This window comes from Aquarana catesbeiana, linkage group LG02, assembly GCF_042186555.1.
Source record: "Aquarana catesbeiana isolate 2022-GZ linkage group LG02, ASM4218655v1, whole genome shotgun sequence".
Classification (NCBI taxonomy): Eukaryota; Metazoa; Chordata; class Amphibia; order Anura; family Ranidae; genus Aquarana; species Aquarana catesbeiana.
Window position 1 is genome coordinate 757,594,078 of NC_133325.1, and position 21,568 is coordinate 757,615,645.

A 21,568-nucleotide genomic window follows, 5' to 3' on the forward strand; every position below is an offset into this window, starting at 1 on the left:
GCAATTAGTAGTTTACAGAAGATGGCTATGAAGGAAGATTTTCTTTGGTGCAGCTCACGGGAAGTGATTAGGACACTGCATTTCTGGTAGGATCAACAGGTATTTTCTTTATTTGCTAAAAATGTTCTTAGCTTGAAAAAAGCCAACTAATGCAGCCACACCATCTAAGGACTGTAGGCTACAATATATTGTGTTTTTGCTCTTATTTAGTTAGCATTTAATGTTATTTACCAGAACTGGATGTCTAAGATCGCCCCCCCTCTACATAACAACCTCATCGGCAGATATCGCCCAAATTGTCCTCTCTGCCCCTCCCAAGACCTCCTCCTTGTTATCTCCTCCCATGCTCGCCTCCAGGACTTCTCCAGAGCCTCTCCCATCCTCTGGAACTCCCTGCCCCAGTATGTTCGGTCAGCTCCTACCCTGTCCACCATTAGGCAATCCATAAAAATATATTCAGGGAAGCCCACCCTACGTTGACCTAAGAACTGTACCCGAGTCACTGCCATCAGATCATTCCCGCAGCTATTACCTTTTGTAACACCTCCCCTCCTCCCTTTAAACTGTAAGCTCCATGAGCAAGGCCCTCCTGTCCCTTCTGTATTGAACTGTATTGTAATTGTACTGTCCTCCCTCTACATTGTAAAGCGCTGCGCAAACTGTTGGCACAAAATAAGTCCCGTATTATAATAATAATAATAATATATGGTTATGATATAAAGTCAAAATATAAATTTTATTAATTCTCCAAGTCTGTACAGATATGCAGCATGCCTGGCTGCAGCGGTGTCCTGAGCAGCCTGAGAGGGATAATTATCAATGATGTTTTTTTAATTTAAATCGATTTTCTGGATTTTTATCAAATTTATTTTAATAAAATGCTTTTGGAGTAAAAATCTATCTAAAGATATAGTTTTCTATTTAAGATACATTAATAATTTAGTTTATTCAGCATGAAATGGAGCTTAGTTATGTAGCATGAGGCTGTATATTCTGCAATATTTACATAAACTCATTCAATGAATCCAAGCCCTGCAAGCTGAGATAACATGCACTGACTGCATGCAATGTCACAGTAACCATGAAATAAAACAAAGTTCAGGAATATTCCTTTATCCCATTGTTTTGCAAATCTATGTACACCACAAACTGTATGATTGAATCAGTTCTGATATCACTGTTTTACTGACCTGACAGCTTATTATTCTAAATAGGAAACCTTAATTTTGTTTGTAAATATTAAAGATTATAACTACCAGCAAGAATGAGTCCTTACATTTAAAGAGCACCTGTCATTTCAGATCCATCATGGCAGTGCCTGTTAGCTGGCATCCACTCAGCTGCTGCCGCCACGTCCCTCACCTTGTTGTGTCACTGCCGCATCACCAGCCATTCTATTAAAGTGAATGGGACTGTCGGTGAGTCAACAGCGGGTCAGAGGAGGAGCCGCTGCGGGACAGAGATGACAGTTGCTCTTTAAAAATGATGATTTAAATCGAGTGGATTTAAATCAAGCCCATTTACTAGTGATTTAAATCATGATTTAAATCGACTTAATTTAAATCAGATCCACCCTGATGGGAAATAAAGCATGCAGGATGTAGGGCTGAACCAAAGCAGAGCAAATAGCTGAGGTCAGGCCTATGGACTGTAATCACGGAGTCAAACAACGAGCCCCGGCTTGCCTCCTCCTGCCTCACATTTCCTGTGGACCCCCAAAATACAGAGTGCTCTGCTCTGCTCTGCTTTTTGGCTCTTATCCACCTCTTCCCACCTTTATTAGTAAGGCTGCCTATCACAATGATGGGTCTGCAATTAGGCTCGTGAGATGTCAAAGGGTGAGCCAGCAACCAAGAAACTGGTCAACATTTACAAAACTATCATCCCAAATACTACAGAGCCATTCAATATTCTTTTTTGTTCCTGTAGATCTTACCAGTACCCAGTGACTCCCAGCTGACCTTAGTTGACCTTGTGTGCGCCTTAAAAACACTGAAGACTGACACCATATTGCAACTGGTCAAAGAGGTCGTCAAAAAGCCTCCTCAGATAAAAGGAGAAGAGGTAACTCCGCTGGTGTAGGCCGTTCCTGTGATCTCAGAGCATCATTTTCCTGTGGGACACCCACTGATCCTAATTCATTTATGTTTTTCTGTCTTTCTTCTTCAGAAGTCCTCATTGGTTGATATTCCAATGCTGCAGTTCAGCTATGCTTTTATACAAAGGTAACCCAATCCTGGTGAATGAATATTTGACATAAAATACTATATATATATATATTGATCTCACTGATGTTTTTTTTTTTTTTTTGTAAGTACTGGGTGCTGATGTTCGTTTCAGTCTGCCAAAGTCAGAAATGTTCATGGTGTTGGAATAGGTACATTTTCTGTAAAGCAGGCAAATAACGTTTGAGGATATGGATTTGTTCCAGTATTTAAGTATGACTGTTTTGGCAGCAGTTTAAGGGGACCTCAATTGAAGTTAAAGCAGAGCTCCACCCAAAAGGTGAAGTTCCGCTTTAAGTACTCCTCCCCCTTTACTGTCACTTTTGGCATGTACCGTATTTATCGGCGTATAACACGCACATTCATTTTAAGAGGGAAGTTTCAGGAAAAAAACGTAAATTTTAAATAAGGAACTTTGAAGCAAAATAAGGGTCAGTGTCCATCTGCAGCCTCACCATTGCCATCAATGTAGCCTAATCAATGGCCATCTGCAGCCTCACAAGTGTAATCAATGCAGCCTCATCAGTCCACATCAATACAGCTTCACCATTGCCATTAATGCAGCAGCCTCACCATTGCCATTAATGCAGCAGCCTCACCATTGCCATCAATGTAGCCTGATCAATGCCCATCTGCAGCCTCACAAGTGTCATCAGTGCAGCCTCATCAGTCCACATCAATGCAGCCTTATCAGTCCACATCAATGCAGCAGCCTCACCATTGCCACCAATGCAGCAGCCTCACCATTGCCACCAATGCAGCAGCCTCACCATTGCCACCAATGCAGCAGCCTCACCATTGCCACCAATGCAGCAGCCTCACCATTGCCACCAATGCAGCAGCCTCACCATTGCCACCAATGCAGCAGCCTCACCATTGCCACCAATGCAGCAGCCTCGCCATTGCCACCAATGCAGCAGCCTCACCATTTCCACCAATGCAGCAGCCTCACTATTGCTACCAATGTAGCAGCCTCACCATTGCCACCAATGTAGCAGCCTCACCATTGCCACCAATGCAGCAGCCTCACCATTGCCACCAATGCAGCAGCCTCACCATTGCCACCAATGCAGCAGCCTCACCATTGCCACCAATACAGCAGCCTCACCATTGCCACCAATGCAGCAGCCTCACCATTGCCACCAATGCAGCCTGATCGATGCCCATCTGCAGGCTAGAGGGGACAGGGAGGAGGGCGGGACGAGCCCCGACAGATTACATACAGTGAGAATCTCCTATGATAGACAGAACAGTGGTCCAATGGCGGCCCAGGAGATGGGGTTTCCTATTACAGAGGCCGCCAAGTAAGCCGGAGATTCTCACTGTATGTAATCTGACGGCGCTTGTCCCGCCCCCCTCCCTGTCCCCTCTGAGGCAGCTAAAATTGAAGTATTGGCATATAACACGCACACGCTGTTTGCACCCGATTTTCAGGGTGAAAAAGTGCGTGTTATACGCCAATTAATACAGTAATTGTTTTTTTGTAGGGGTAAACGCATACCTAGTTTTGATTTAGTTCTCCTCCCTCCCTGCAGTCATCTGGGCAGGCCTTGCGGTGCAACTCGTACATGCGCAGTGCGCACCCGGCTGTGAAGCCACAAGCTGTCACAGCCAGGTGCCCACAGTTGAAATGCTGGCAAGAGAAGAGTGAGAGAAGCGATGGCTCAGGTGAGCACATCGCTGGATGGTGGGACAGGTGAGTGTGTTTTATTTAAGGTCAGCAGCTACACTTTGTAGCTGCTGACTTTTTAATAAACATAGAACCGACTGGAGCTCCTCTTTAACCACTTCAGCCCAGGAAGAATTTACCCCCTTAATGACCAGAGCATTTTTTGCGATATGGAACTGCGTCTCTTTAACTGACAATTGCGCGGTCGTGCGACGTTGCACCCAAACAAAATTGAGGTCCTTTTTTTCCCTCAAATAGAGCTTTCTTTTGGTGGTATTTGATCACCTCTGCGGTTTTTATTTTTTGCGGTTTTTATTTTTTGCGGTTTTTATTTTTTGCGCTATAAACGAAAAAAAGAGCCACAATTTTGAAATAAAAGCAATATTTTTTACTTTTTGCTATAATAAATATCCCCAAAACATATATTTAAAAAAAAACAAATTTCTTCCTCAGTTTAGGCCGATACGTATTCTTCTACATATTTTTGGTAAAAAAAAAAAAAAAAAATTGCAATAAGCGTATATTGATTGGTTTGCACAAAAGTTATAGCGTCTACAAAATAGGGGTTAGTTTTATGGCATTTTTATTTTTTTTCATTAGTAATGGTGGCGATCTGCAATTTTTAGCAGGACTGTGACATTGCGGCGGACAGATCGGACACTTTTGACACTATTTTGGGACCGTTGACATTTATACAGCAATCAGTGCTAAAAATAGCCACTGATTACTGTATAAATGTCACTGGCAGGGAAGAGGTCAAACACTAGGGGGCGATCAAGGGGTTAAGTGTGTTCCCTCAGTGTGTTCTAACTGTAGGGGGGAATGGGCTCGCTAGAACATGACAGAGATCACTGGGAGCAGTAGATCCCTGTCTTGTTACTAGGCAGAACAGACAAATGCCTTGTTTACATAGGCATCTCCCTGTTCTGCCTCCCTGTGCCACGATTGTGGGCCACCGGCGGACGTCATGTCCGCGGAAGCGCTTGCGTTCGCTCGCTAGCCTGTGATGACTGAGGGATGTACGGGTATGCCCATTTGCGCAGCCGTGCCATTCTGCCATATCGTGGCTATATCGTGCAGCAGTCAGCAAGCGGTTTAGATATTATAGGGAACATTTAGAAATGTTAATTATGCCTAAGCAGTACCATGGAAAATGTACCAAGACTAACAGCACACTTCCTTGTATGTGAGCGTGCCTAGACATTTCTGTACTTACACCCTCACAGCTCTATTTCTGCAGTGTGACATCTAAGGCACTGCTACCTCTGACCGTTTTACCAAATTTAGAGGTGACACCACTGTGCTGCTTACTGTTCTCCTTGCTGGAGGCTCTGAAATGAGTGGTAACTTGTAAAGTCTTTTAAACCGTTGCCTATGAATTGTAAAATGTACGCCGTTTGTCGCCGTTGCGCAGGTGTGCGCAATTTTAAAGCGGCTGGGATGGGAAAAAATTAAGATGGGGGGGGCGCCTGAGTTTAGTCTTGCGAAAGGCAGCCCAAAACGAAAATACACAACTGTTCACAAGAGTGAATGTATCCTTATTGAAAAAAGTTCCAGCCATGGGTTTTGGGTGGAGCAGCCTTAAGTGGATGGGTGGGATTGAAGGATACAAAATTGATTTTTATTATTGTTCTTTCAGGCTTTCACCATCTGAAATGCAGGAAAATTTCCAACCATTACTCACACTGCTGAAGGAGTCCGTTTCTCTAAATCTGGCACCACCTGGTTACTTCCTTCTCTTAAGGTAGACCATACTTCCTATAGATACCGCTGATGAAAGTTCAAAAGCTGAACTCCAAGCAAATAGCTAAATACCTGCATGTAAGACATATATGGGACCTAGTTTATCCGCTGAAGGATTTATATTTCTGTCCGTCCAGATCTGAGGTTAACACAGCTTCTGCCACACAGCCCAGCCAGCCTGGAGACCTGACTTTTCTTAACTACAGTTAAGTAATACACCTAGGTCTTGTCCCCGCCCCCAGCCTGTGACTGGACAGAGAAGGAGAAGCAGCAGACTGATAAGCTCATCTCTTTCGTTCTGCCCTCTCCTCAGCACATCACTTGTTAGCACATAAACATTGCAGCACAGCAGATTGGTTCCTTGTGCTGCTTCTCCCTCTTCCATTCTGAGCTCTGATGTACAGGGACTGCGAGAGGCTGATACCAGATCAAGTCAGGTACTTATACTAGTTTCTTTTACAAACACACTTAACGATTTTTAAATGAGCACAAACCTACAGATAACTTAAAATTAATTGACAAAAGTTTAACCCTTCCCTACTCTAAAACTAAAATAAAATGTTACTAATTACTATATAACTAGCCACTGTTGTATTGGAAATTGTCTCTTCTATAGCGAAAATGATTTGATGATTTCCACTTGAGGACAAGTTGCATGGCACTCCTTTTTTTTTTTTTGCTCAAAATATTCTGTGAGAATGTTTGCTTTGCACGCTGTTAGTGCCCTAATTGGCACCATTGCTACAGCACTACCAAGAAGGATTTTTTATGTGCTTCGTACAGCCCTTTGGAATAGGTTATCCAATAAATTTCCTCTAATGGTCCTGTTTCATCTGTAGGTCAGGGTGTGTAAGTGTCTAGGTATCTTATGCTGTACATATATCTCCTTCCAGCATGTTGAATGACTTTGTAACCAGGACTCCAAACCTAGAAAACAAGAAGGACCAGAAGGATTTGCAGGTAAGCCATACAAGAACCTTGATTCCTGTCTGTGCTGATGAAACCTGCTTGGGGCAAAGCACAGTTTCACTATAGGCTCCGTTATGTGCAGTCCTGAAATGCCAGGCGATCCAGAGAACACTGTGGGCACTATGCATCGTAATTGGCACTATGCAGTGCAGCCCTGCCTGTCCTTTTCCCATGTAACCCTCTCCCCGTTTTCTTGATATGTCATGGCGGATGCCAAAGGACATGCCACTGTGACATACAGTAGTGTGCAAATGTTTTAGGCAGGTATAAAAAAAAATGCTGTAAATTAAGAATGCTTTCAAAAATAGAAAGGTTCATTGTTTATTTACTTTCCATTTTGTTAATTGATAAAAATAAACAGAAGAGAAATCCAAATCAGATCAATATTTGGTGTTACCACCCTTTGCCTTCAAAACGGCATTAGTTCTTCTAGGTACACTTGCACACAGTTTTTGAAGGAACTCGCCAGGTAGGTTGTTACAAACATCTTGGGGAACTAACCACAGGTCTTCCGTGGATGTAGGTTACCTCAGATCCTTCTGTCTCTTCATGTAATCCCAGACAGACTCCAGGATGCGGAGATCAAGGCTCTGTGGGTGGCCAAATCATCACTTCCAGGACTCCTTGTTCTTCTTTACACTGAAAATAGTTTTAATGAAATTAGCTGTATGTTTGGGGTCATTGTCCTGCTTCTGAATAGATTTGGGACCAATCACATGTCTCCCAGATGGTATGGAATAATTGATAAGTATCTCAACATTGAGGACACCATTGATCCTGACCAAATCTCCAACTCCATTTGTAGAAATGCAGCCCGAAACTTGCAGGAACCTCCACCATGCTGTTGTCTGCAGACACTCATTATTGTACCGCTCTCCATCCCTTCAGTGAACAAACTGACTCCTGCTACAGTCAAATATTTCACATTTTAACTCATCAGTCCAGAGCACCTGCTGCCATTTTTCTGCACCCCACTTCCAATTTTTTGTGCATAGTTGAGTCTCTTAGCCTTGTTTCCATGTCAGAGGTAGGGCTTTTTGTCTGCAATTCTTACACGAAGACCACTTCTGGCCAGACTTCTCCGGACAGTAGATGGGTGTACCTGGGTCCAACTGGTTTCCTCCAGTTCCGTGCTGTTGGCACTGCTGGACATCTTCTGATGTTGAAGGGAAGTAAGCATGAAGTGTCTTTCATCTGCTGGCCTTGGCCGACCACTGTGTCTACGGTCCTACGGCACATTTTGAAACCCCAGTCTGCTTTGAATTCTTTCCCTGGGTCTGACCTTTCTGATGCAGTACAACTACCTTGTGTCTTGTTGCTGTGCTCAGTCTTGTCATAGTTTATGCCCTGTGACATGAAGCATGTCTTCCACAAGCCGCCTACACAGTTGTTTCTGATTCAGTGAATGACTATGTTTCAACCTACATATGAAATTTATGATCAATAGCACCTGCTTGGTGTAATTGGTTAATCATACACCTGATTCTAATCCTACAAAATCCCTGTCTTTGTGCAAGTGTGCCAAGTGTAAAGCCTCGTACACACGATCAGACTTTCCGACGGGAAATGTGTGATGACAGGCTGTTGGCGAAAAATCCGAACATTTGTACGCTCCATCGGACAATTGTTGTCGGATTTTCCACGGACAAATGTTGGATGGCAATTTTTAAAATTTTCCGTGGACAAATGTCTGTTGTCGGATTTTTCGAGCATGTGTACACAAGTCCATCGGACAAAAGTCCAAAGTACAAAACACGCATGCTCTGAAGCAAGGATGAGCCAGAAGCAGTCGGTCTTGTAAACTAGCGTTCATAATGGAGAATTAACATTCGTGACGTGGCAAATTATGAAACCTCCAAATGCAGCGCACAATTCTCTTCTTCTTTAATGGGATAATAATGAAGCTGCTTTGCTGGTGATACTGATGGAGTTATTACAAACGAATTTTCAAAGGCTTTTTTTTCTAGTGATATCAAGAATAATATTATTATGCTTTTTTTTTTTTTTATTTGGGCAAGTTACCACAACACCATTATCCCGTAGTTTTTGAGATCAAATATACAACTATGTTGGTGTCCCTTGTCATTTTTACATTGTATTTTTTAAAATGTAACTGCCGACTCCCAAACTGTCATTTGAAGTAAAACACATAGCCAAGTATTATTCTACACATTTTTTTTATTGTGCATTAAAAAAAGAAAACAAAATTAGACATGCTATCTGCCAATAGAACTTAACCAAAAAGTGCATTCTATGCATCCAAAAATGTAGAAAATATACCAAATCAAATCATTATTCAACCAATAAAATAATGTCAAAGCAGTAACTCCAAGGCCAATAATAAATAACACGTTATCTCCTCCGATTCCCCAACATGTCTGGTTGACAAACGTCCGTTCAGAAACAAAATGAAAAGCACGAAATTAAAAGCGCGAACCGAAACGCGTTAAATGAAAAGCGCGAAAAGAAAAGCGCGAAACGACACTCACCAAACTTCTACTAACAAGATATTAGCAGAAGGAGCCCAAAGGGTGGCACTAAAGACCTGAAAAACCACGTTTGTGATTGTTGGCCAACAATTGTGTGCCGTGTGTATGCAAGACAAGTTTGGGCAAACGCCCTTCGGACAAAAGTCCACGGTTTTGTTGGCCAACAATACGATCGTGTGTACAAGGCTTAAGAATTGATGCTGGTTTGAAGCCAAAGAGTAGTCACACCAAATATTAATTTGATTTAGATTTTTCGTCTGTACGCTTACTTTGCACTTTGTAAATTGATAAAAATAAACAATACAATATATATTTTTGAAAGCATTCTTACTTTACAGTATTTCTTTACACCCGCCTAAAACTTTTGTACTGTACATAAACGGCAAGTATAAGATTTGACATTCCTATTGCTACTGTCCAAGGATGTCAGTTCATACATGTACCACCACATACTAAAGATAAACTATGTAAACTGCTACAGGAGGTGACACAGAAGATCCTGGAGTCGGTGGGAAACGTGGCTGGCTCCTCCTTAGAACAGACCAGCTGGCTGAGCAGGAACTTGGAGGTGAAGGCCCAGCCACAGGTGGCTCTGGATGATGCAGATGGTGATGAAGAGCTCAATGGTAAGATGGTAGTAAGATTATGAGCTTCTGTATCTTTCTTTTTGATGCTTTGTCCACAGGCTTTTGTTGACATCAGATGGATTTTGTACTCCCATACAAGTCTATGGGAATGCAAACCCCTCTTGAAGCAGCTCCAGAAGGAGGTTAACTTCAAGTCAAATGCATCTGTCAAAAAATTCTGAACGATCTCATAAGCATCTCAAACTGATGTCATCAAAACAAGTACGAAGAACCAAAACACAGAGGTGTGAATGTGCCCAAAATGATAATATACGAATGATTTTGATTTATCAGTTGTGATGTTTACAAGAAAGTTTTTTATGATTTATACGTTTCAGAGGCACTTTTACAATTAATAATAAGTAACAGTTTTTGGTGCGACTATTTCAGGCTTAACTTAGTTTATGTACTACAACTAGTAGTGGCCTTCTATTTTACACAGTTGCTCCTCATTAGTCTTTGTTGACTTCTGCTTGGATTGCTCCAAAAATATATCTTATTCAAAATACAACATTATCTTATCTTGATTCCTAAAGGTTCACATACTTATGCTTCCTATATGTCATAAAAGAGTAGGTAATGAGAGAACCCTTTTCTGCTTCAAAAGTATTAGACATATAATTGTACAACTCACAATGGGGTAGAGCATTTCACAAAGGCTTGTGCCAAAGTTACGATGCAGAGATTGTTTAACATCAGAGAGCAGTAAAGGGTACCAAGGGTTACAGAAACTTTGTATAACTAAAACCTGATCAGAGAGGCAACCTCATACCTAAGGAAAGTGAGCAGCAGGAATGTGCACTCCTCATCTGGGGAACACATGTCATAAGCGTTGGTAAACCCTAAAAAGATTTGGTAAAGATAAAGAGGGGCAACCACCATCTCAAGGTGCCCCGTTAGAAGGGAGACAGATGTAAGGCGATAAGCCCTATATGGAAACATGGCATAACTTGGAAGGCTTTAGAAAGGAGAGCAGAAGATAAGAATGGGAAGAAGAAAGAAAGAGTGGAGGGAGGAGAATAATAAGAAAAGGAAGAAAATAAATATTAAAAAAAGGGGGTGTAAGGTAGTGGAGGAGGGGTAAGGGGTGAGTGGGAGCAGGACTAAGGAGGATTCCACTCCCAAGAGTCATTTGGGTTGCCCCCCCTCCCTCCAGCCATTGGAGATCCAGAGGTTCCAGATTTTCTTGAATTTCTTAACCTTGCTGCCATTTTATCGTTAATCAAGTGCCACATCAGCTTAGTTTTGATCTGTGTTTTAGGCGCAACCCCCATTAGAGACCTATTTAGAAATAGCTCAGTTTAGATCTTCTCATTCCTTCATGTCTGTCATGGTTGAATTTTAAATATTTTTCCCACACAGAGGAAAATGCCGCAGCTCAATCATCCATGGTCTCTGCCTCCGCGCCATCTGTATACAGTGTGCACGCCCTCTCCATGCTCGCAGAGGTGAGCACTATTCTCTCTCAGCACTGTCTTAATGTAGACCTATTGGTGAATCCAGTACACAGTATGGTTACACATATATTTAGGACAGAAGTCTTTGGAAATGTCTGATTTTTAATAAATTGTGAAATTTTGATTAGTAATGGAATGTTTGCAGCAGACTGACAACAGTATTATCACATGTGTATTTTCTCATTACCATAAGATCAAACATTCATGCACATGCATGTATAGATTTGACATGACATTTAATGAGTTTGGTAGCATAATCTTAAAATTATCTGATATTGTCACATTTTGGCATATTTTGGGACACAGACCTCAAAGAGAAACACAATAAAGGGTTTAATCTTATTCCCACTGTGATCAAAACTAAAATGAAAAAAAAATAATTAACTGGAGTTGGGCTTTAAAGAAACCCTGGCAGATCTAAAAACATATGAAAACGTATACGCGCCTGTTGGTGGTCTGTGTCTCCTACCTGTGCTTTATTCTAGCTCTGCAGCCGCCTCCAGAGTTTTTCAAAGGATCAGATGCCTGTGTTCATCAATGCGCTTTTTGTTTCTATCCTCTGACTCCTACATCACTGCTGTGTCCTGTCGGTTTGGAAGAAGGAACTATAACGCATAACTGGGGACACAGGCATAACAGAAGTATGCAATGATAAAGAGACTGAAGAAGGGTGCAGCACTAAAATAGAGAGGAGGTAAAAGACGCTAACCACCGGAAAGGTTTACAAATTAGGTTTATGTAAAGGCATTTGCTAAAACATATTCCCCATTAATCTTGATAAACTGAATGCAAATGTATTTTCTTTCTCGTCAATTGAGGCACACCGGACGTCTTTCACTTTTGGGTTATACTGCCTACAAGAAAAGAGACCCTGGTAAACAAAAAACTGTAGGTCAGCCCAGGATGCACCTCCTACTATCAGCATGCCTCCGTTTTTTGCTAGTACTTTGCTATTAAAAGACTAAGGCCCCTTTCACACTGGTGGAATCCTCCAACAAATCCATCTGCTCAGCAGGGGATCTCTCTGCTGATCCTTGCTGAGCAGGTAAATGACAGGTCCATGTCCACACGGACACAGCCCGCTGTCCTCTATGGGCTGTCAAAAAGAAATGGACCGTTTTGTCCGTTTCCATCTGACTGTCATCCAGTCCTCACCTGCCTGTTTTTAGCGGACAGGATCGGATGTTGGCGAGTGTCAATGGACACGTAACCGCTGACATCCGCCACTCCATAGAGAGCAATTGATGGTCCGATCAGGTCCACCTGAAGAACTGACAGGCTGACCCGATCGGCCTGTCCGTGTGAGAGGGGCCTAATTTATATTTGTCATTTTTTTCTCTTCAATTAAGACTCTTCTGTTGTAATTTTTCAGCTCAGCTTATCCTTAGCTTGGCTTTGGAGGGCCACGGCCCGACCCCGCTAGACTAAGACACTTTCCAGACCCCATTGTAAGAACAAGTTAGCTGCAGAGAGCTTTCCAGGCCCAGGATTGTTGGCATTGCCTCAGTGCTTGCCCTGTCTCTGATGACCCACTCTGTGAGGAGGCCAGTCAGAGTGAACACTGGAATTTCCCTCATTTGTTCAGATTGCTGGGTGACTTTAAAATTCCCGCTTTCTGCTGATTCTCATTGCAGAAAGGGTTCACCTGCTACTGTTTGGGTTTTGTGAATACCTAAGCCATGCCTCTTGCCTGAGCTATGTTGTTTCACCACCACTTAGTTGCAATATCTCTGATTCTCCAAAAAAAGGATGGACAGTTCCCCTGTTCTGAGTTCCCTTGCTTCACACTCTGCTAACAGCTTTGATGCCACTTGCAGCATGCCCACTGAATACAGCCTGCAATGATGTCCTTTGATCCTAAAGTCTGTGCCATCTTTTGAGTCTTCCCTAGCTCCATCAGGCATGGGCGTTTCTTTGCCCTTACTTGAGTTCTGCAGATCTTTATGGCCCTAATCACACAGCTGTTTGATAATTCTGAACACAGAGGCCACAAGTGTGCTCCTATAACTTCCTCCACATATTCTGTATCTGATATGCCTTGGGTCATAACAGCCTCTGAGCTATCAGCTGATGAGGCTTAGTCTGATTCTGAGTCACTCCAGTCCTTACAAACCTGCCACTGAGGAGTCATGGTCATCTTCCTACTTCCCCTAACTGAAAGAGACATTTTTTGTCTCTCTCTATTGACATGGTGCACTCCACACTGAAACTAGAGTATCAGTCTTTTGCTTTACCCAGTGCTGTACCTAGTCTGGAAGTCTGGAACATCGTGCTAGCCATTGGGCTCATGTGCATAACAATGCATGTTTGCCCATGTAAAAGCCTAACTAGACGTGCTAAATTGTGCACACATACATGGGTTTCTTTAGAGCACCTAAGACCGCCAAGACTTTTCCAGTGCACTCACTGTTCCAAATATTTCCATATGTACATTAGCCTTGTAACCATTTGAAGAGTAATTTGTTAAAAGTGGTCTGCTCCCACTGTAAGTCTGGCAGTGTCCCGCCTTAACAAAGCGACCACCATTTCACGTGTAAGACACACCTGTTTTCAAGAACACCACTGATAATTGGTTGGTAGTCCTTCTGTGTTCTCTTTGGCTGGCTATGCTCAATGGCTATTAGAAGAGAACCAGTCGATCCCTTGGTCATAGAACTTTTGGAGAAAATGGCTGTAGCAGTGATAGGTTGATGAAGGTTTCCCATCTCATTTCCCACATGAGAAAGTGGTTAAAATTTTGGACTGTTGGACCTGCATCCAAGAGGTACTTTCTCCGCATGGCTTTTAAGGGACATGGCTTTCAAAGGATGTCTTCAAGTCTACGCTGGATGCATCTGTGGACATTAAAGACGTGTACCTACATGTCCCTATATTTCCAGGTCATCAGTGCTTCCTATGCTTTGCTGTGGGGCCCCTACACTACCAGTTCATGGCCCTGCCCTTCAGCCTTTTATCTGCACTTCAGATGTTCACTAAGGTGCTGGCTCCACTACTAGCCCTACTGTGCTCTTGGGGCATCCCCATTGTGGGTTACTTAGACAACTTTCTGCTGGGGGAACAGCCAGCACTAAGAATGAGCTCAGGCGTGTTCGCAACCGCATGTGCAGAGCCCGCCAGGAAGTCGGCACTGCTCAGAGCTAATCACAGGCAGTGAGACATTTCCCGATCTCTCCAGCCATGGATCAGGGATATGTCTCACTGCTTGTGATAAGCGCTCCGCAGTGCCGACTTCCTGACGGGCTCTGCACGTGCGGTTGCAAACACGCCTGAGCTCATCCTTAGTCAGCACTGGTTCCCGTACACAACAGAGCCTTCACTGTCCAGACATTACAATAGTTTGGGTGGCTGCTGAAGTTTCAGAAATCAGCACTGGAACCAACTCGCCACTGGGATTATCTGGGTCTATTCCTTAACACAGTTCAGGCCAAAGTTTTTCTTCCTCGGGAATAACTTCAAATTCTCTGATCTCATGTTCTTCAGTTCAGGAGTCATCTAACTTTTTGCTTTTGCATGAGACTCCTCTATCTGATGGTAAACTCCTTTAAGGCACTTCCATTTGCCCAGTTTCCCCCCAGGCCCCTAGAATCCCACATTCTCTTGTCATGAGTCAGTCTAGTCCCAGAACAGACTGAATTGTCTGATACTGTGGGCCGGGTTATCCCTGGCTTGTTGGCTCAGGAATTGGCTTTGGAATCTTAGGCACCTTGTCGGGGCAGGAGAATTTGTCAAGGTAGAAGTCTTATCTCCCAATCAACATCCTGGAGCTTCAGGCAAATTGGCTGTCTCTGCAGCGTTAGACCATCCTGCTGGAGTGACGTCCAATCTGGATTCAGTCAGACAATGACACAGTTGTGGCAAATATATATCTGGTTGTGACAAGAGAAGTAGATCGCATTCTATCCTGGGCAGAACTTTCCAACATGCAGACTTATGGACTCGGGAGAGTGTACAGTATATGTTTTCCGGAGCCTGTGTCACAGGTGGGGGACAAGGGATGTGGATCTCCCGGCTTCCCAAGTTTAACAACAAACTGGACAGGTTTGTCTCAAGGTACAGGGATCCTCAAGCAGAAGCAGTGGGTGCTCTGGTTGATCTTTGTGATCAATACACGCTGTTCTATGCCCTTGCTTTTACCTGAAACTTCTTCCTTATCTGCTTCACAGGATCCAGCTGGGGGCCATTCTTTTGATCCTTAAACCGTCTCATGCGGATGTGGTACGCAGACCTAGGAGGACTCCAGACAGATGCAGATCTTCTTCTTCTTCTGATAGACCGATTTACCATTCTGTTTCATGAATGCTGGCTTTAACAGCATGGCTGTTGAAGCTCAGATGGTGGGAGACAGTGAATTTCTGACCTGATCATTTCTACAATGGTGAAAGTTATGATGTCTGCTTCCTACAAGCTCTATCAGCAGACATATATAGCATATTTCACTTCGTATGAGTTTCTCTGTAGGACGAATGCTCTCCTTATGCACTGGCATTTGGCTCTCAGCACGATAAAAGGTCAATCTCCTGCCCTTTTTATCTTGTTTCAGAGACCAATGGCCTGTGACTCCTTGATTAAGACCTTTGTACAAGGTGGGATGAGTGTCTGAACTGGCGCCTTATCCGTTAAATAACCTTTTCTGGTTTTGCATAGGAATAAGGTTGTGTTGAGGCCCCAGAACGTCATTTCTGTCTAAGGTAATTCCTTCCTCATCAACCTCATCATTCTCCCATTCCTCTAAAGGGTTCCACTTCACCAGAAGGAAAATTCCCACCGTCGTCTGCTAATAGCCCTGGTTGTATGTTGTGAGAATCTATTTCTTAGGCATTGCTTCTTTCAGAAAGACAAAATCCCTATTTTGTCATCGGATGGTCCCAGTAAGGGTGCGACGGCTTCTCATTTCATAATTTATAGGTGGTTCAGACAGACCATCATTCAAGCTTACGGTCTCAAGGATTGGGTTTCAACTTTTTCCATAAAGGGGCACTCTACTAGATCTGTGTGTTCTTCTAGGACCTTTTGGGCATCAAGCAACTTTTTCCCAGATTTGTAAGGCTGCCACCTGATCTAATGTTAACACGTTCTGAAAGTTCTGCCAAGTGGATGCAGGGTACTCACCTGGTACAAGTTCCAGGCGTACGGTCCTTTGACGCCTTTGAGCTGCAGGCAATACCCAATTTTCTGTTGTTTTCCTGTGCTTGTTTACATTTTTGCTGTGTTGTCCACCCATCAGTCGGACTACTTTTGGGCATGCCAGGGTGAAGGACTTTGTGTGTCTTCCCCGTCTGTGTTTATGATCATGCTACTGGTACTGCTTTGCTACATAACTGAGGCATACTAGTAGCGTTAGGGGTTATCCTGGGCTGGTCTACAGTTTTCTGGGGGGGGGTTTTGCCAGTATCCAATCTATCTGTAGGCAGCAGTATAACTCAAAAATTTAAAGCAGTATGAAACTCAAAACAAAAATTAAATATGTTGCAGCTTACCAACAGCTGTTTTTACCTGGTGATCTGTCCAGTAATACACCTCCTGTATTAGACTGCCCCCACTCTGGATGAATGAGCACAGGGGGCAGTTTGGACAGCAAATGTGGCAGCCTGGGGGGAGGGGATGTTAGATGGACTAGCAGATTTAAATACATTAACAAATTGTTAGCCAAACTCCAGCTAACACTTTATAAGCAGTTGCAACAAACATTGTTTTCGTTTTGGGATAAAGGTTTTAAATAAATGAAAGCTGATCATTTTCAGCACCCCTGTCAGTGGTGAATGGTTTGTCTCAACCCTGTAACTGCAGACAGCTTGTTCTTTGGAAAAAACAACAGACGTACTGGCCAGATCACCAGATGAAAATAGAAGAAAGAAAGCCTAAAAAGAAAATGAATGCAGCCATCACATCTAAGACTGGATAAGCTGCAATATAATGTTTTATTTTGGGTTTAATACTGCTTTAAGATTTCCTGTGTCCAAATGGACCTCAAGAAAAAAGGATTTTATGGTGAGTACAAAAATCCTATTATTTGATGACTCAAAACAATAGCAAACTTTGAAGTGTCTGAAAGCTTGAAGTGTCTTCATTGACTAACAAAAATGGGGAAGGTTTAGCTTTTCTCTGCATGTGATGTAAAGATAAATTGTCTGCTAAGAGGTCTCACTCAGATCTTTGTTCCTTTGAAGGTTCTGGCCACATTGCTGGACATGGTTTACCGAAGTGATGAAAAGGAGAAAGCTGTTCCGCTAATATCCCGCCTCCTGTACTACGTCTTTCCCTATTTAAGAAATCATAGGTAATTACACAGAAAAAACACACTGGTCTCAGACACTTTTTTGAATTTTTTGTACTTACAAAAGTTTTGTTCTTGTGTAATGTAACTAAACTGCTTGTTGTAACATTTAGGCCAATTTCACACTGGCATTAAGAGCAGGCGTTTGAGGGGTGGTAAAAACAAATGATACAATGGACAGCACACAGTGCTGTTCACACTATCAAAACATGAAGCGTACTTTTCTACTCTTTTGGTTTTCTCACCGGACCGGGTTTATAGAACCGGACCAGTCTTTCCTCATTCTGGTTATTATAAACAACAACAAAAAAAAAAAAGTAGGAGACAGGGCATATGGAGCCATATTTCTGAGTAATGATACACTTATCCTAATCAGATAACCACATTACAAATAGTGGCACATGTCAGATACAATGGATACCACCAGGAATACTTAATCTTGCATTTTAGCTCTGGCTAAAGGGGCTTCATGCTTTCACTCCATATTGTATTCAGCAATATTCCAATGTAATGCTCTTTCATGTGTCTATGATGAATAATGATATAACTTGCTTTGTTGTCTGGTTATGTGTATACCTGTTTCCTGAAATAAATAAAAAATTAAAAAAAAAAAAAAAAAAAAAAAAAAACATGAAGCGTTGGCAACGCTTCAAAATTGAAGCCTCACGTCAAATCAGGATGCAGTTGAAGCCTTTCAACACCTCCCATTCAAGTCTATGGTAACGCTTCACAAACGCTCTGGCAGGCATTTGCGGTGCGGTTGCAGGGCGTTAATATTAGTTTATTTCCTGTAATGTCTCTTCCCATTTAAAAATATTTGTGGAGAGGTTTTAACGCGCCTTAACGCTCATCAGATGCTTCTAAACTGCTCATAGGGTGTTTGGGGGGGCGTTTTTAACTTGTCATTAACGCTTGTAAAACGACAGTCTAACGCCAATACTAAAGCTCATTAACGTGAGTCTAACGCCCATGCTAACACTATAGGAGCATTTGTTAAGCGCTAGAAATGTAGTCTGAACAAGCCCTTAGGGTTAGGGCTAGTTGACACCAGAACCCAGTGTGAGAAGCCCACGTTCTGTGCACATTTCTAAATGCACTGCACGTGCGATCTGCAGCAGGTGTCAGTGTTAACTTAATGACACCTCAAACGCAGGTCACAAACGGTGCGTTTGCCTGCACGGATCGCACGGTACACTAGAGCCATGGGATCCGGTTGCTGTGTGTTTATAAAGAAGAGGAAGAGGATGATCGGGGCCACTCTGTGCAAAATGCGCTGTACAGTGGAGGTAAGTATAACATGTTTGTTATTTAAAAAAAAAATATATACTATATGATAAATTTAAAGGAACGGTAGATGTACCAGCAAGAGCAGCGTGGTCATGTGATATAGGGCCAATCTCAGATGAACAATGGGCATCGGCACCGTCGGTAACATCCCTGTCATCTCTATCCCCAACACAAATATTCATATTACACAGGGCTCATTATACACCAGAGAAATGATTTAAATGGAAATGTAGAAATACAGCCCAATGCCCTAGATGTAAAGGGAGTCCGGCGAACTTAATCCATATGTTATAGAGATGCCCCAAGCTCCATCGCTGTTGGCATGAAGTGATATCAATGATTAATAGTGCTTTTGGGACCAGGATGTCTCCTGAACCGGGAGGCTGCCTTTTGGGTATCCTAGACGAATGGGATATCCCGGGGGAATACAGGATATCATTAACTAGAACTCATAGCGCAAAAGTATTGATCATCAAGCCCACCTACAATAGCGGAATGGAAGATACAAATAAGGGAAACATTAGTTAAGGAAAAGTATATATTTTTACACAGAGGCTGCCCAGGGAACTTTGAAAAGATATGGAGAAGATGGACGGACATTTTGGATATATAATGTGACGGGAGAGAGGAGAGGGGGGAGCGCTTTTATGAGGGGTTTGTTTTTTGTTTTTTTTCCCACCCCATCTTATTTCGTGCCGGGGTTGTATGTTAGGTGTATGTTGTCTGTGATGGTTTTGTATATTGTATGAAAAAGAAATAATAAAGAATGATCTGATTCTAAAATTAAAAAAAAAAAAAAAAATGAACCGTTACAATCACTTTAATGTCTTGTTATTCCAGTGCATATAATGCTCCGAGTTTTCGTGCTGGTGCCCAGCTTCTCAGCAGCCTCAGTGGCTATGCCTACACCAAACGAGCCTGGAAGAAGGAGGTCCTCGACTTGTACATGGACCCGGGATTTTTCCAGATGGACACATCGTGCCTTCAGTAAGAGGATAAGATCGTATAAATAAGATAAAGCAGTATGTTCTAAAGCAGGGATATGCAATTAGCGGACCTCCAGCTGTTGCAAAATTTCAAGTCCCATCATGCCTCTGCCTCTGGGTGCCATGCTTGTGGCTGTCAGAGTCTTGCTATGCCTCACAGGACTTGTAGTTCTCCAACATCTGGAGGTCCGTTAATTGCATATCCCTGTTCCAAAGGTTAAAATGACCCTGTTATGTCATAAACAAAATAATAATTTTACTACTTAGCTGTCTGAACTGCCATTCTCCTATCTATTCCCAGGATACTATGAGGCACCCAACGGTTCCTTATCTGGCAGGATTGCCCCTCTTTTAGAAAAAAATAATCCCTTTGTCCATCTTGTCTCCTCTCTTGTCCCTCTTTTTGGCCTGATGTATAAACCTTTATAATTAAAATTATTGTTGTTATTCAGATTTGGATTTTATAGCGCCAATAGTTTGCACAGCGCTTTACAACATGAGGACAGACAGTACAGTTACAATACAATTCAATACAGGAGGAATCAGAGGGCCCTACTCTATAGAGCTTAGAATGTACTATTTAGCTACTAAAACTGTTATGATACACTAAATCTTTTATCCATCCTCTAAATTGTTGAATTCTTTATTTTGAAAAGCCAGCATAAAGGAAAAGTATATGTTATATTATTAATCCTTCTTGGTTTATATAACTGGGGATGTGTCCTTTACCTACAATACATGCTTTTTGCTAAAAAGTGTCTTTTTCTTATCTCAAAAAGTTGGGAGGAACATGGCACACTTTCAGGTTTGTTTGATTCCTGGTTCCACATTGTGCTGTGATTCCTTGTGCTGTGATTCCTTCAATAGGAATCAGCAGATTCCCATGGAGTCGGTTGGTTGCAGGCTGGTTGGTAAGTTGAGCAGGGAATTAGTCTATAGGTTGTTTTGTAGGTTGGTCCATAAGTTGAGCAGGGAATTTCTCTATTGGTTGTTTGTAGGCTGGTCAGTAAGTTGAGCAGGGAATTTCTCTACAGTTATAGGTGAGGACAGTGGCCATTTGTTTGTACTGTTCAAATATTGGTGAAGGGACCCACTGGACACCTTTGCTGCCATAGTGCTATGTGCTGGGTGCCCAGTGCGCCTCTGTACCTTTAGGGAGGGGTGGGCGGACTCCCTCCAGGCTCATCAGCCCTCTGTCTATCCATTATAATTCATGTGCTTCCACTGTGGAGGCTCTCAAAATTTAGAGTTAGGACTACAGAAAATACTGGGGTGCCTTGACTCTGTAGCTTACACCTGTATTTGCAAATGTGTGCAGACTAAACCACTGTTTTTAGAGAGGTTGTAAACCTCTCTGTGTCACTTATACCTATAGGTAAGCCTATAATAAGGCTTATCTATAGGTACTGTAAATATCTCCTAAATGTGCGCCGTTTAGGAGATACTTGCTGTACACTGCGCCGATGATGTCATCGGGGCATACACTTTGAAGAAACGGCCCTCCACGCCGTTTCTTCACTAGCAAGTGCTGTGACTGACGGCTCCCGTGCGCATGCCTTAGAAGGAAGAGAGGCAAAGATGGATGCGGCCACCAGCGGAGACAGCGCGGGTTTCATTTGCAGGTACTAGCCACATAGTGGGCTAGTATGCAATGCATACTAGCCCATTATGCTTTTACTTTGCAGGGGAAAAAAAGAGGAAGTAAAACCCATCAGGGTTTACTTCCTCTTTAATGCATACTGTTAGAAAGGATAATTCTGTTGGTTGCAGGCTGGTCGGTAAGTTAAGCAGGGAGTTCCTCTGGTTTTGTTTTGCATGCGTCACCCTTCCATGTGCTCCTTGC

At 42.7% G+C, this 21,568-nt stretch overlaps 1 protein-coding gene across 2 annotated transcripts in view; it reads left to right on the top strand.

Annotated features, from left to right (window-relative positions):
* The window catches only part of DOP1B (DOP1 leucine zipper like protein B), a 187,853-nt gene that overhangs the window by 152,560 nt on the left and 13,725 nt on the right, over positions 1-21,568 (top strand). For both annotated transcript variants that reach the window (XM_073617190.1, XM_073617191.1), the window contains exons 23-30: positions 1,930-2,064; positions 2,170-2,225; positions 5,534-5,638; positions 6,531-6,597; positions 9,577-9,721; positions 11,084-11,169; positions 17,346-17,455; positions 19,580-19,726. In XM_073617190.1, the coding sequence (XP_073473291.1) occupies positions 1,930-2,064; positions 2,170-2,225; positions 5,534-5,638; positions 6,531-6,597; positions 9,577-9,721; positions 11,084-11,169; positions 17,346-17,455; positions 19,580-19,726 (851 nt within the window). The remainder of the gene's footprint in view (positions 1-1,929; positions 2,065-2,169; positions 2,226-5,533; positions 5,639-6,530; positions 6,598-9,576; positions 9,722-11,083; positions 11,170-17,345; positions 17,456-19,579; positions 19,727-21,568) is intronic.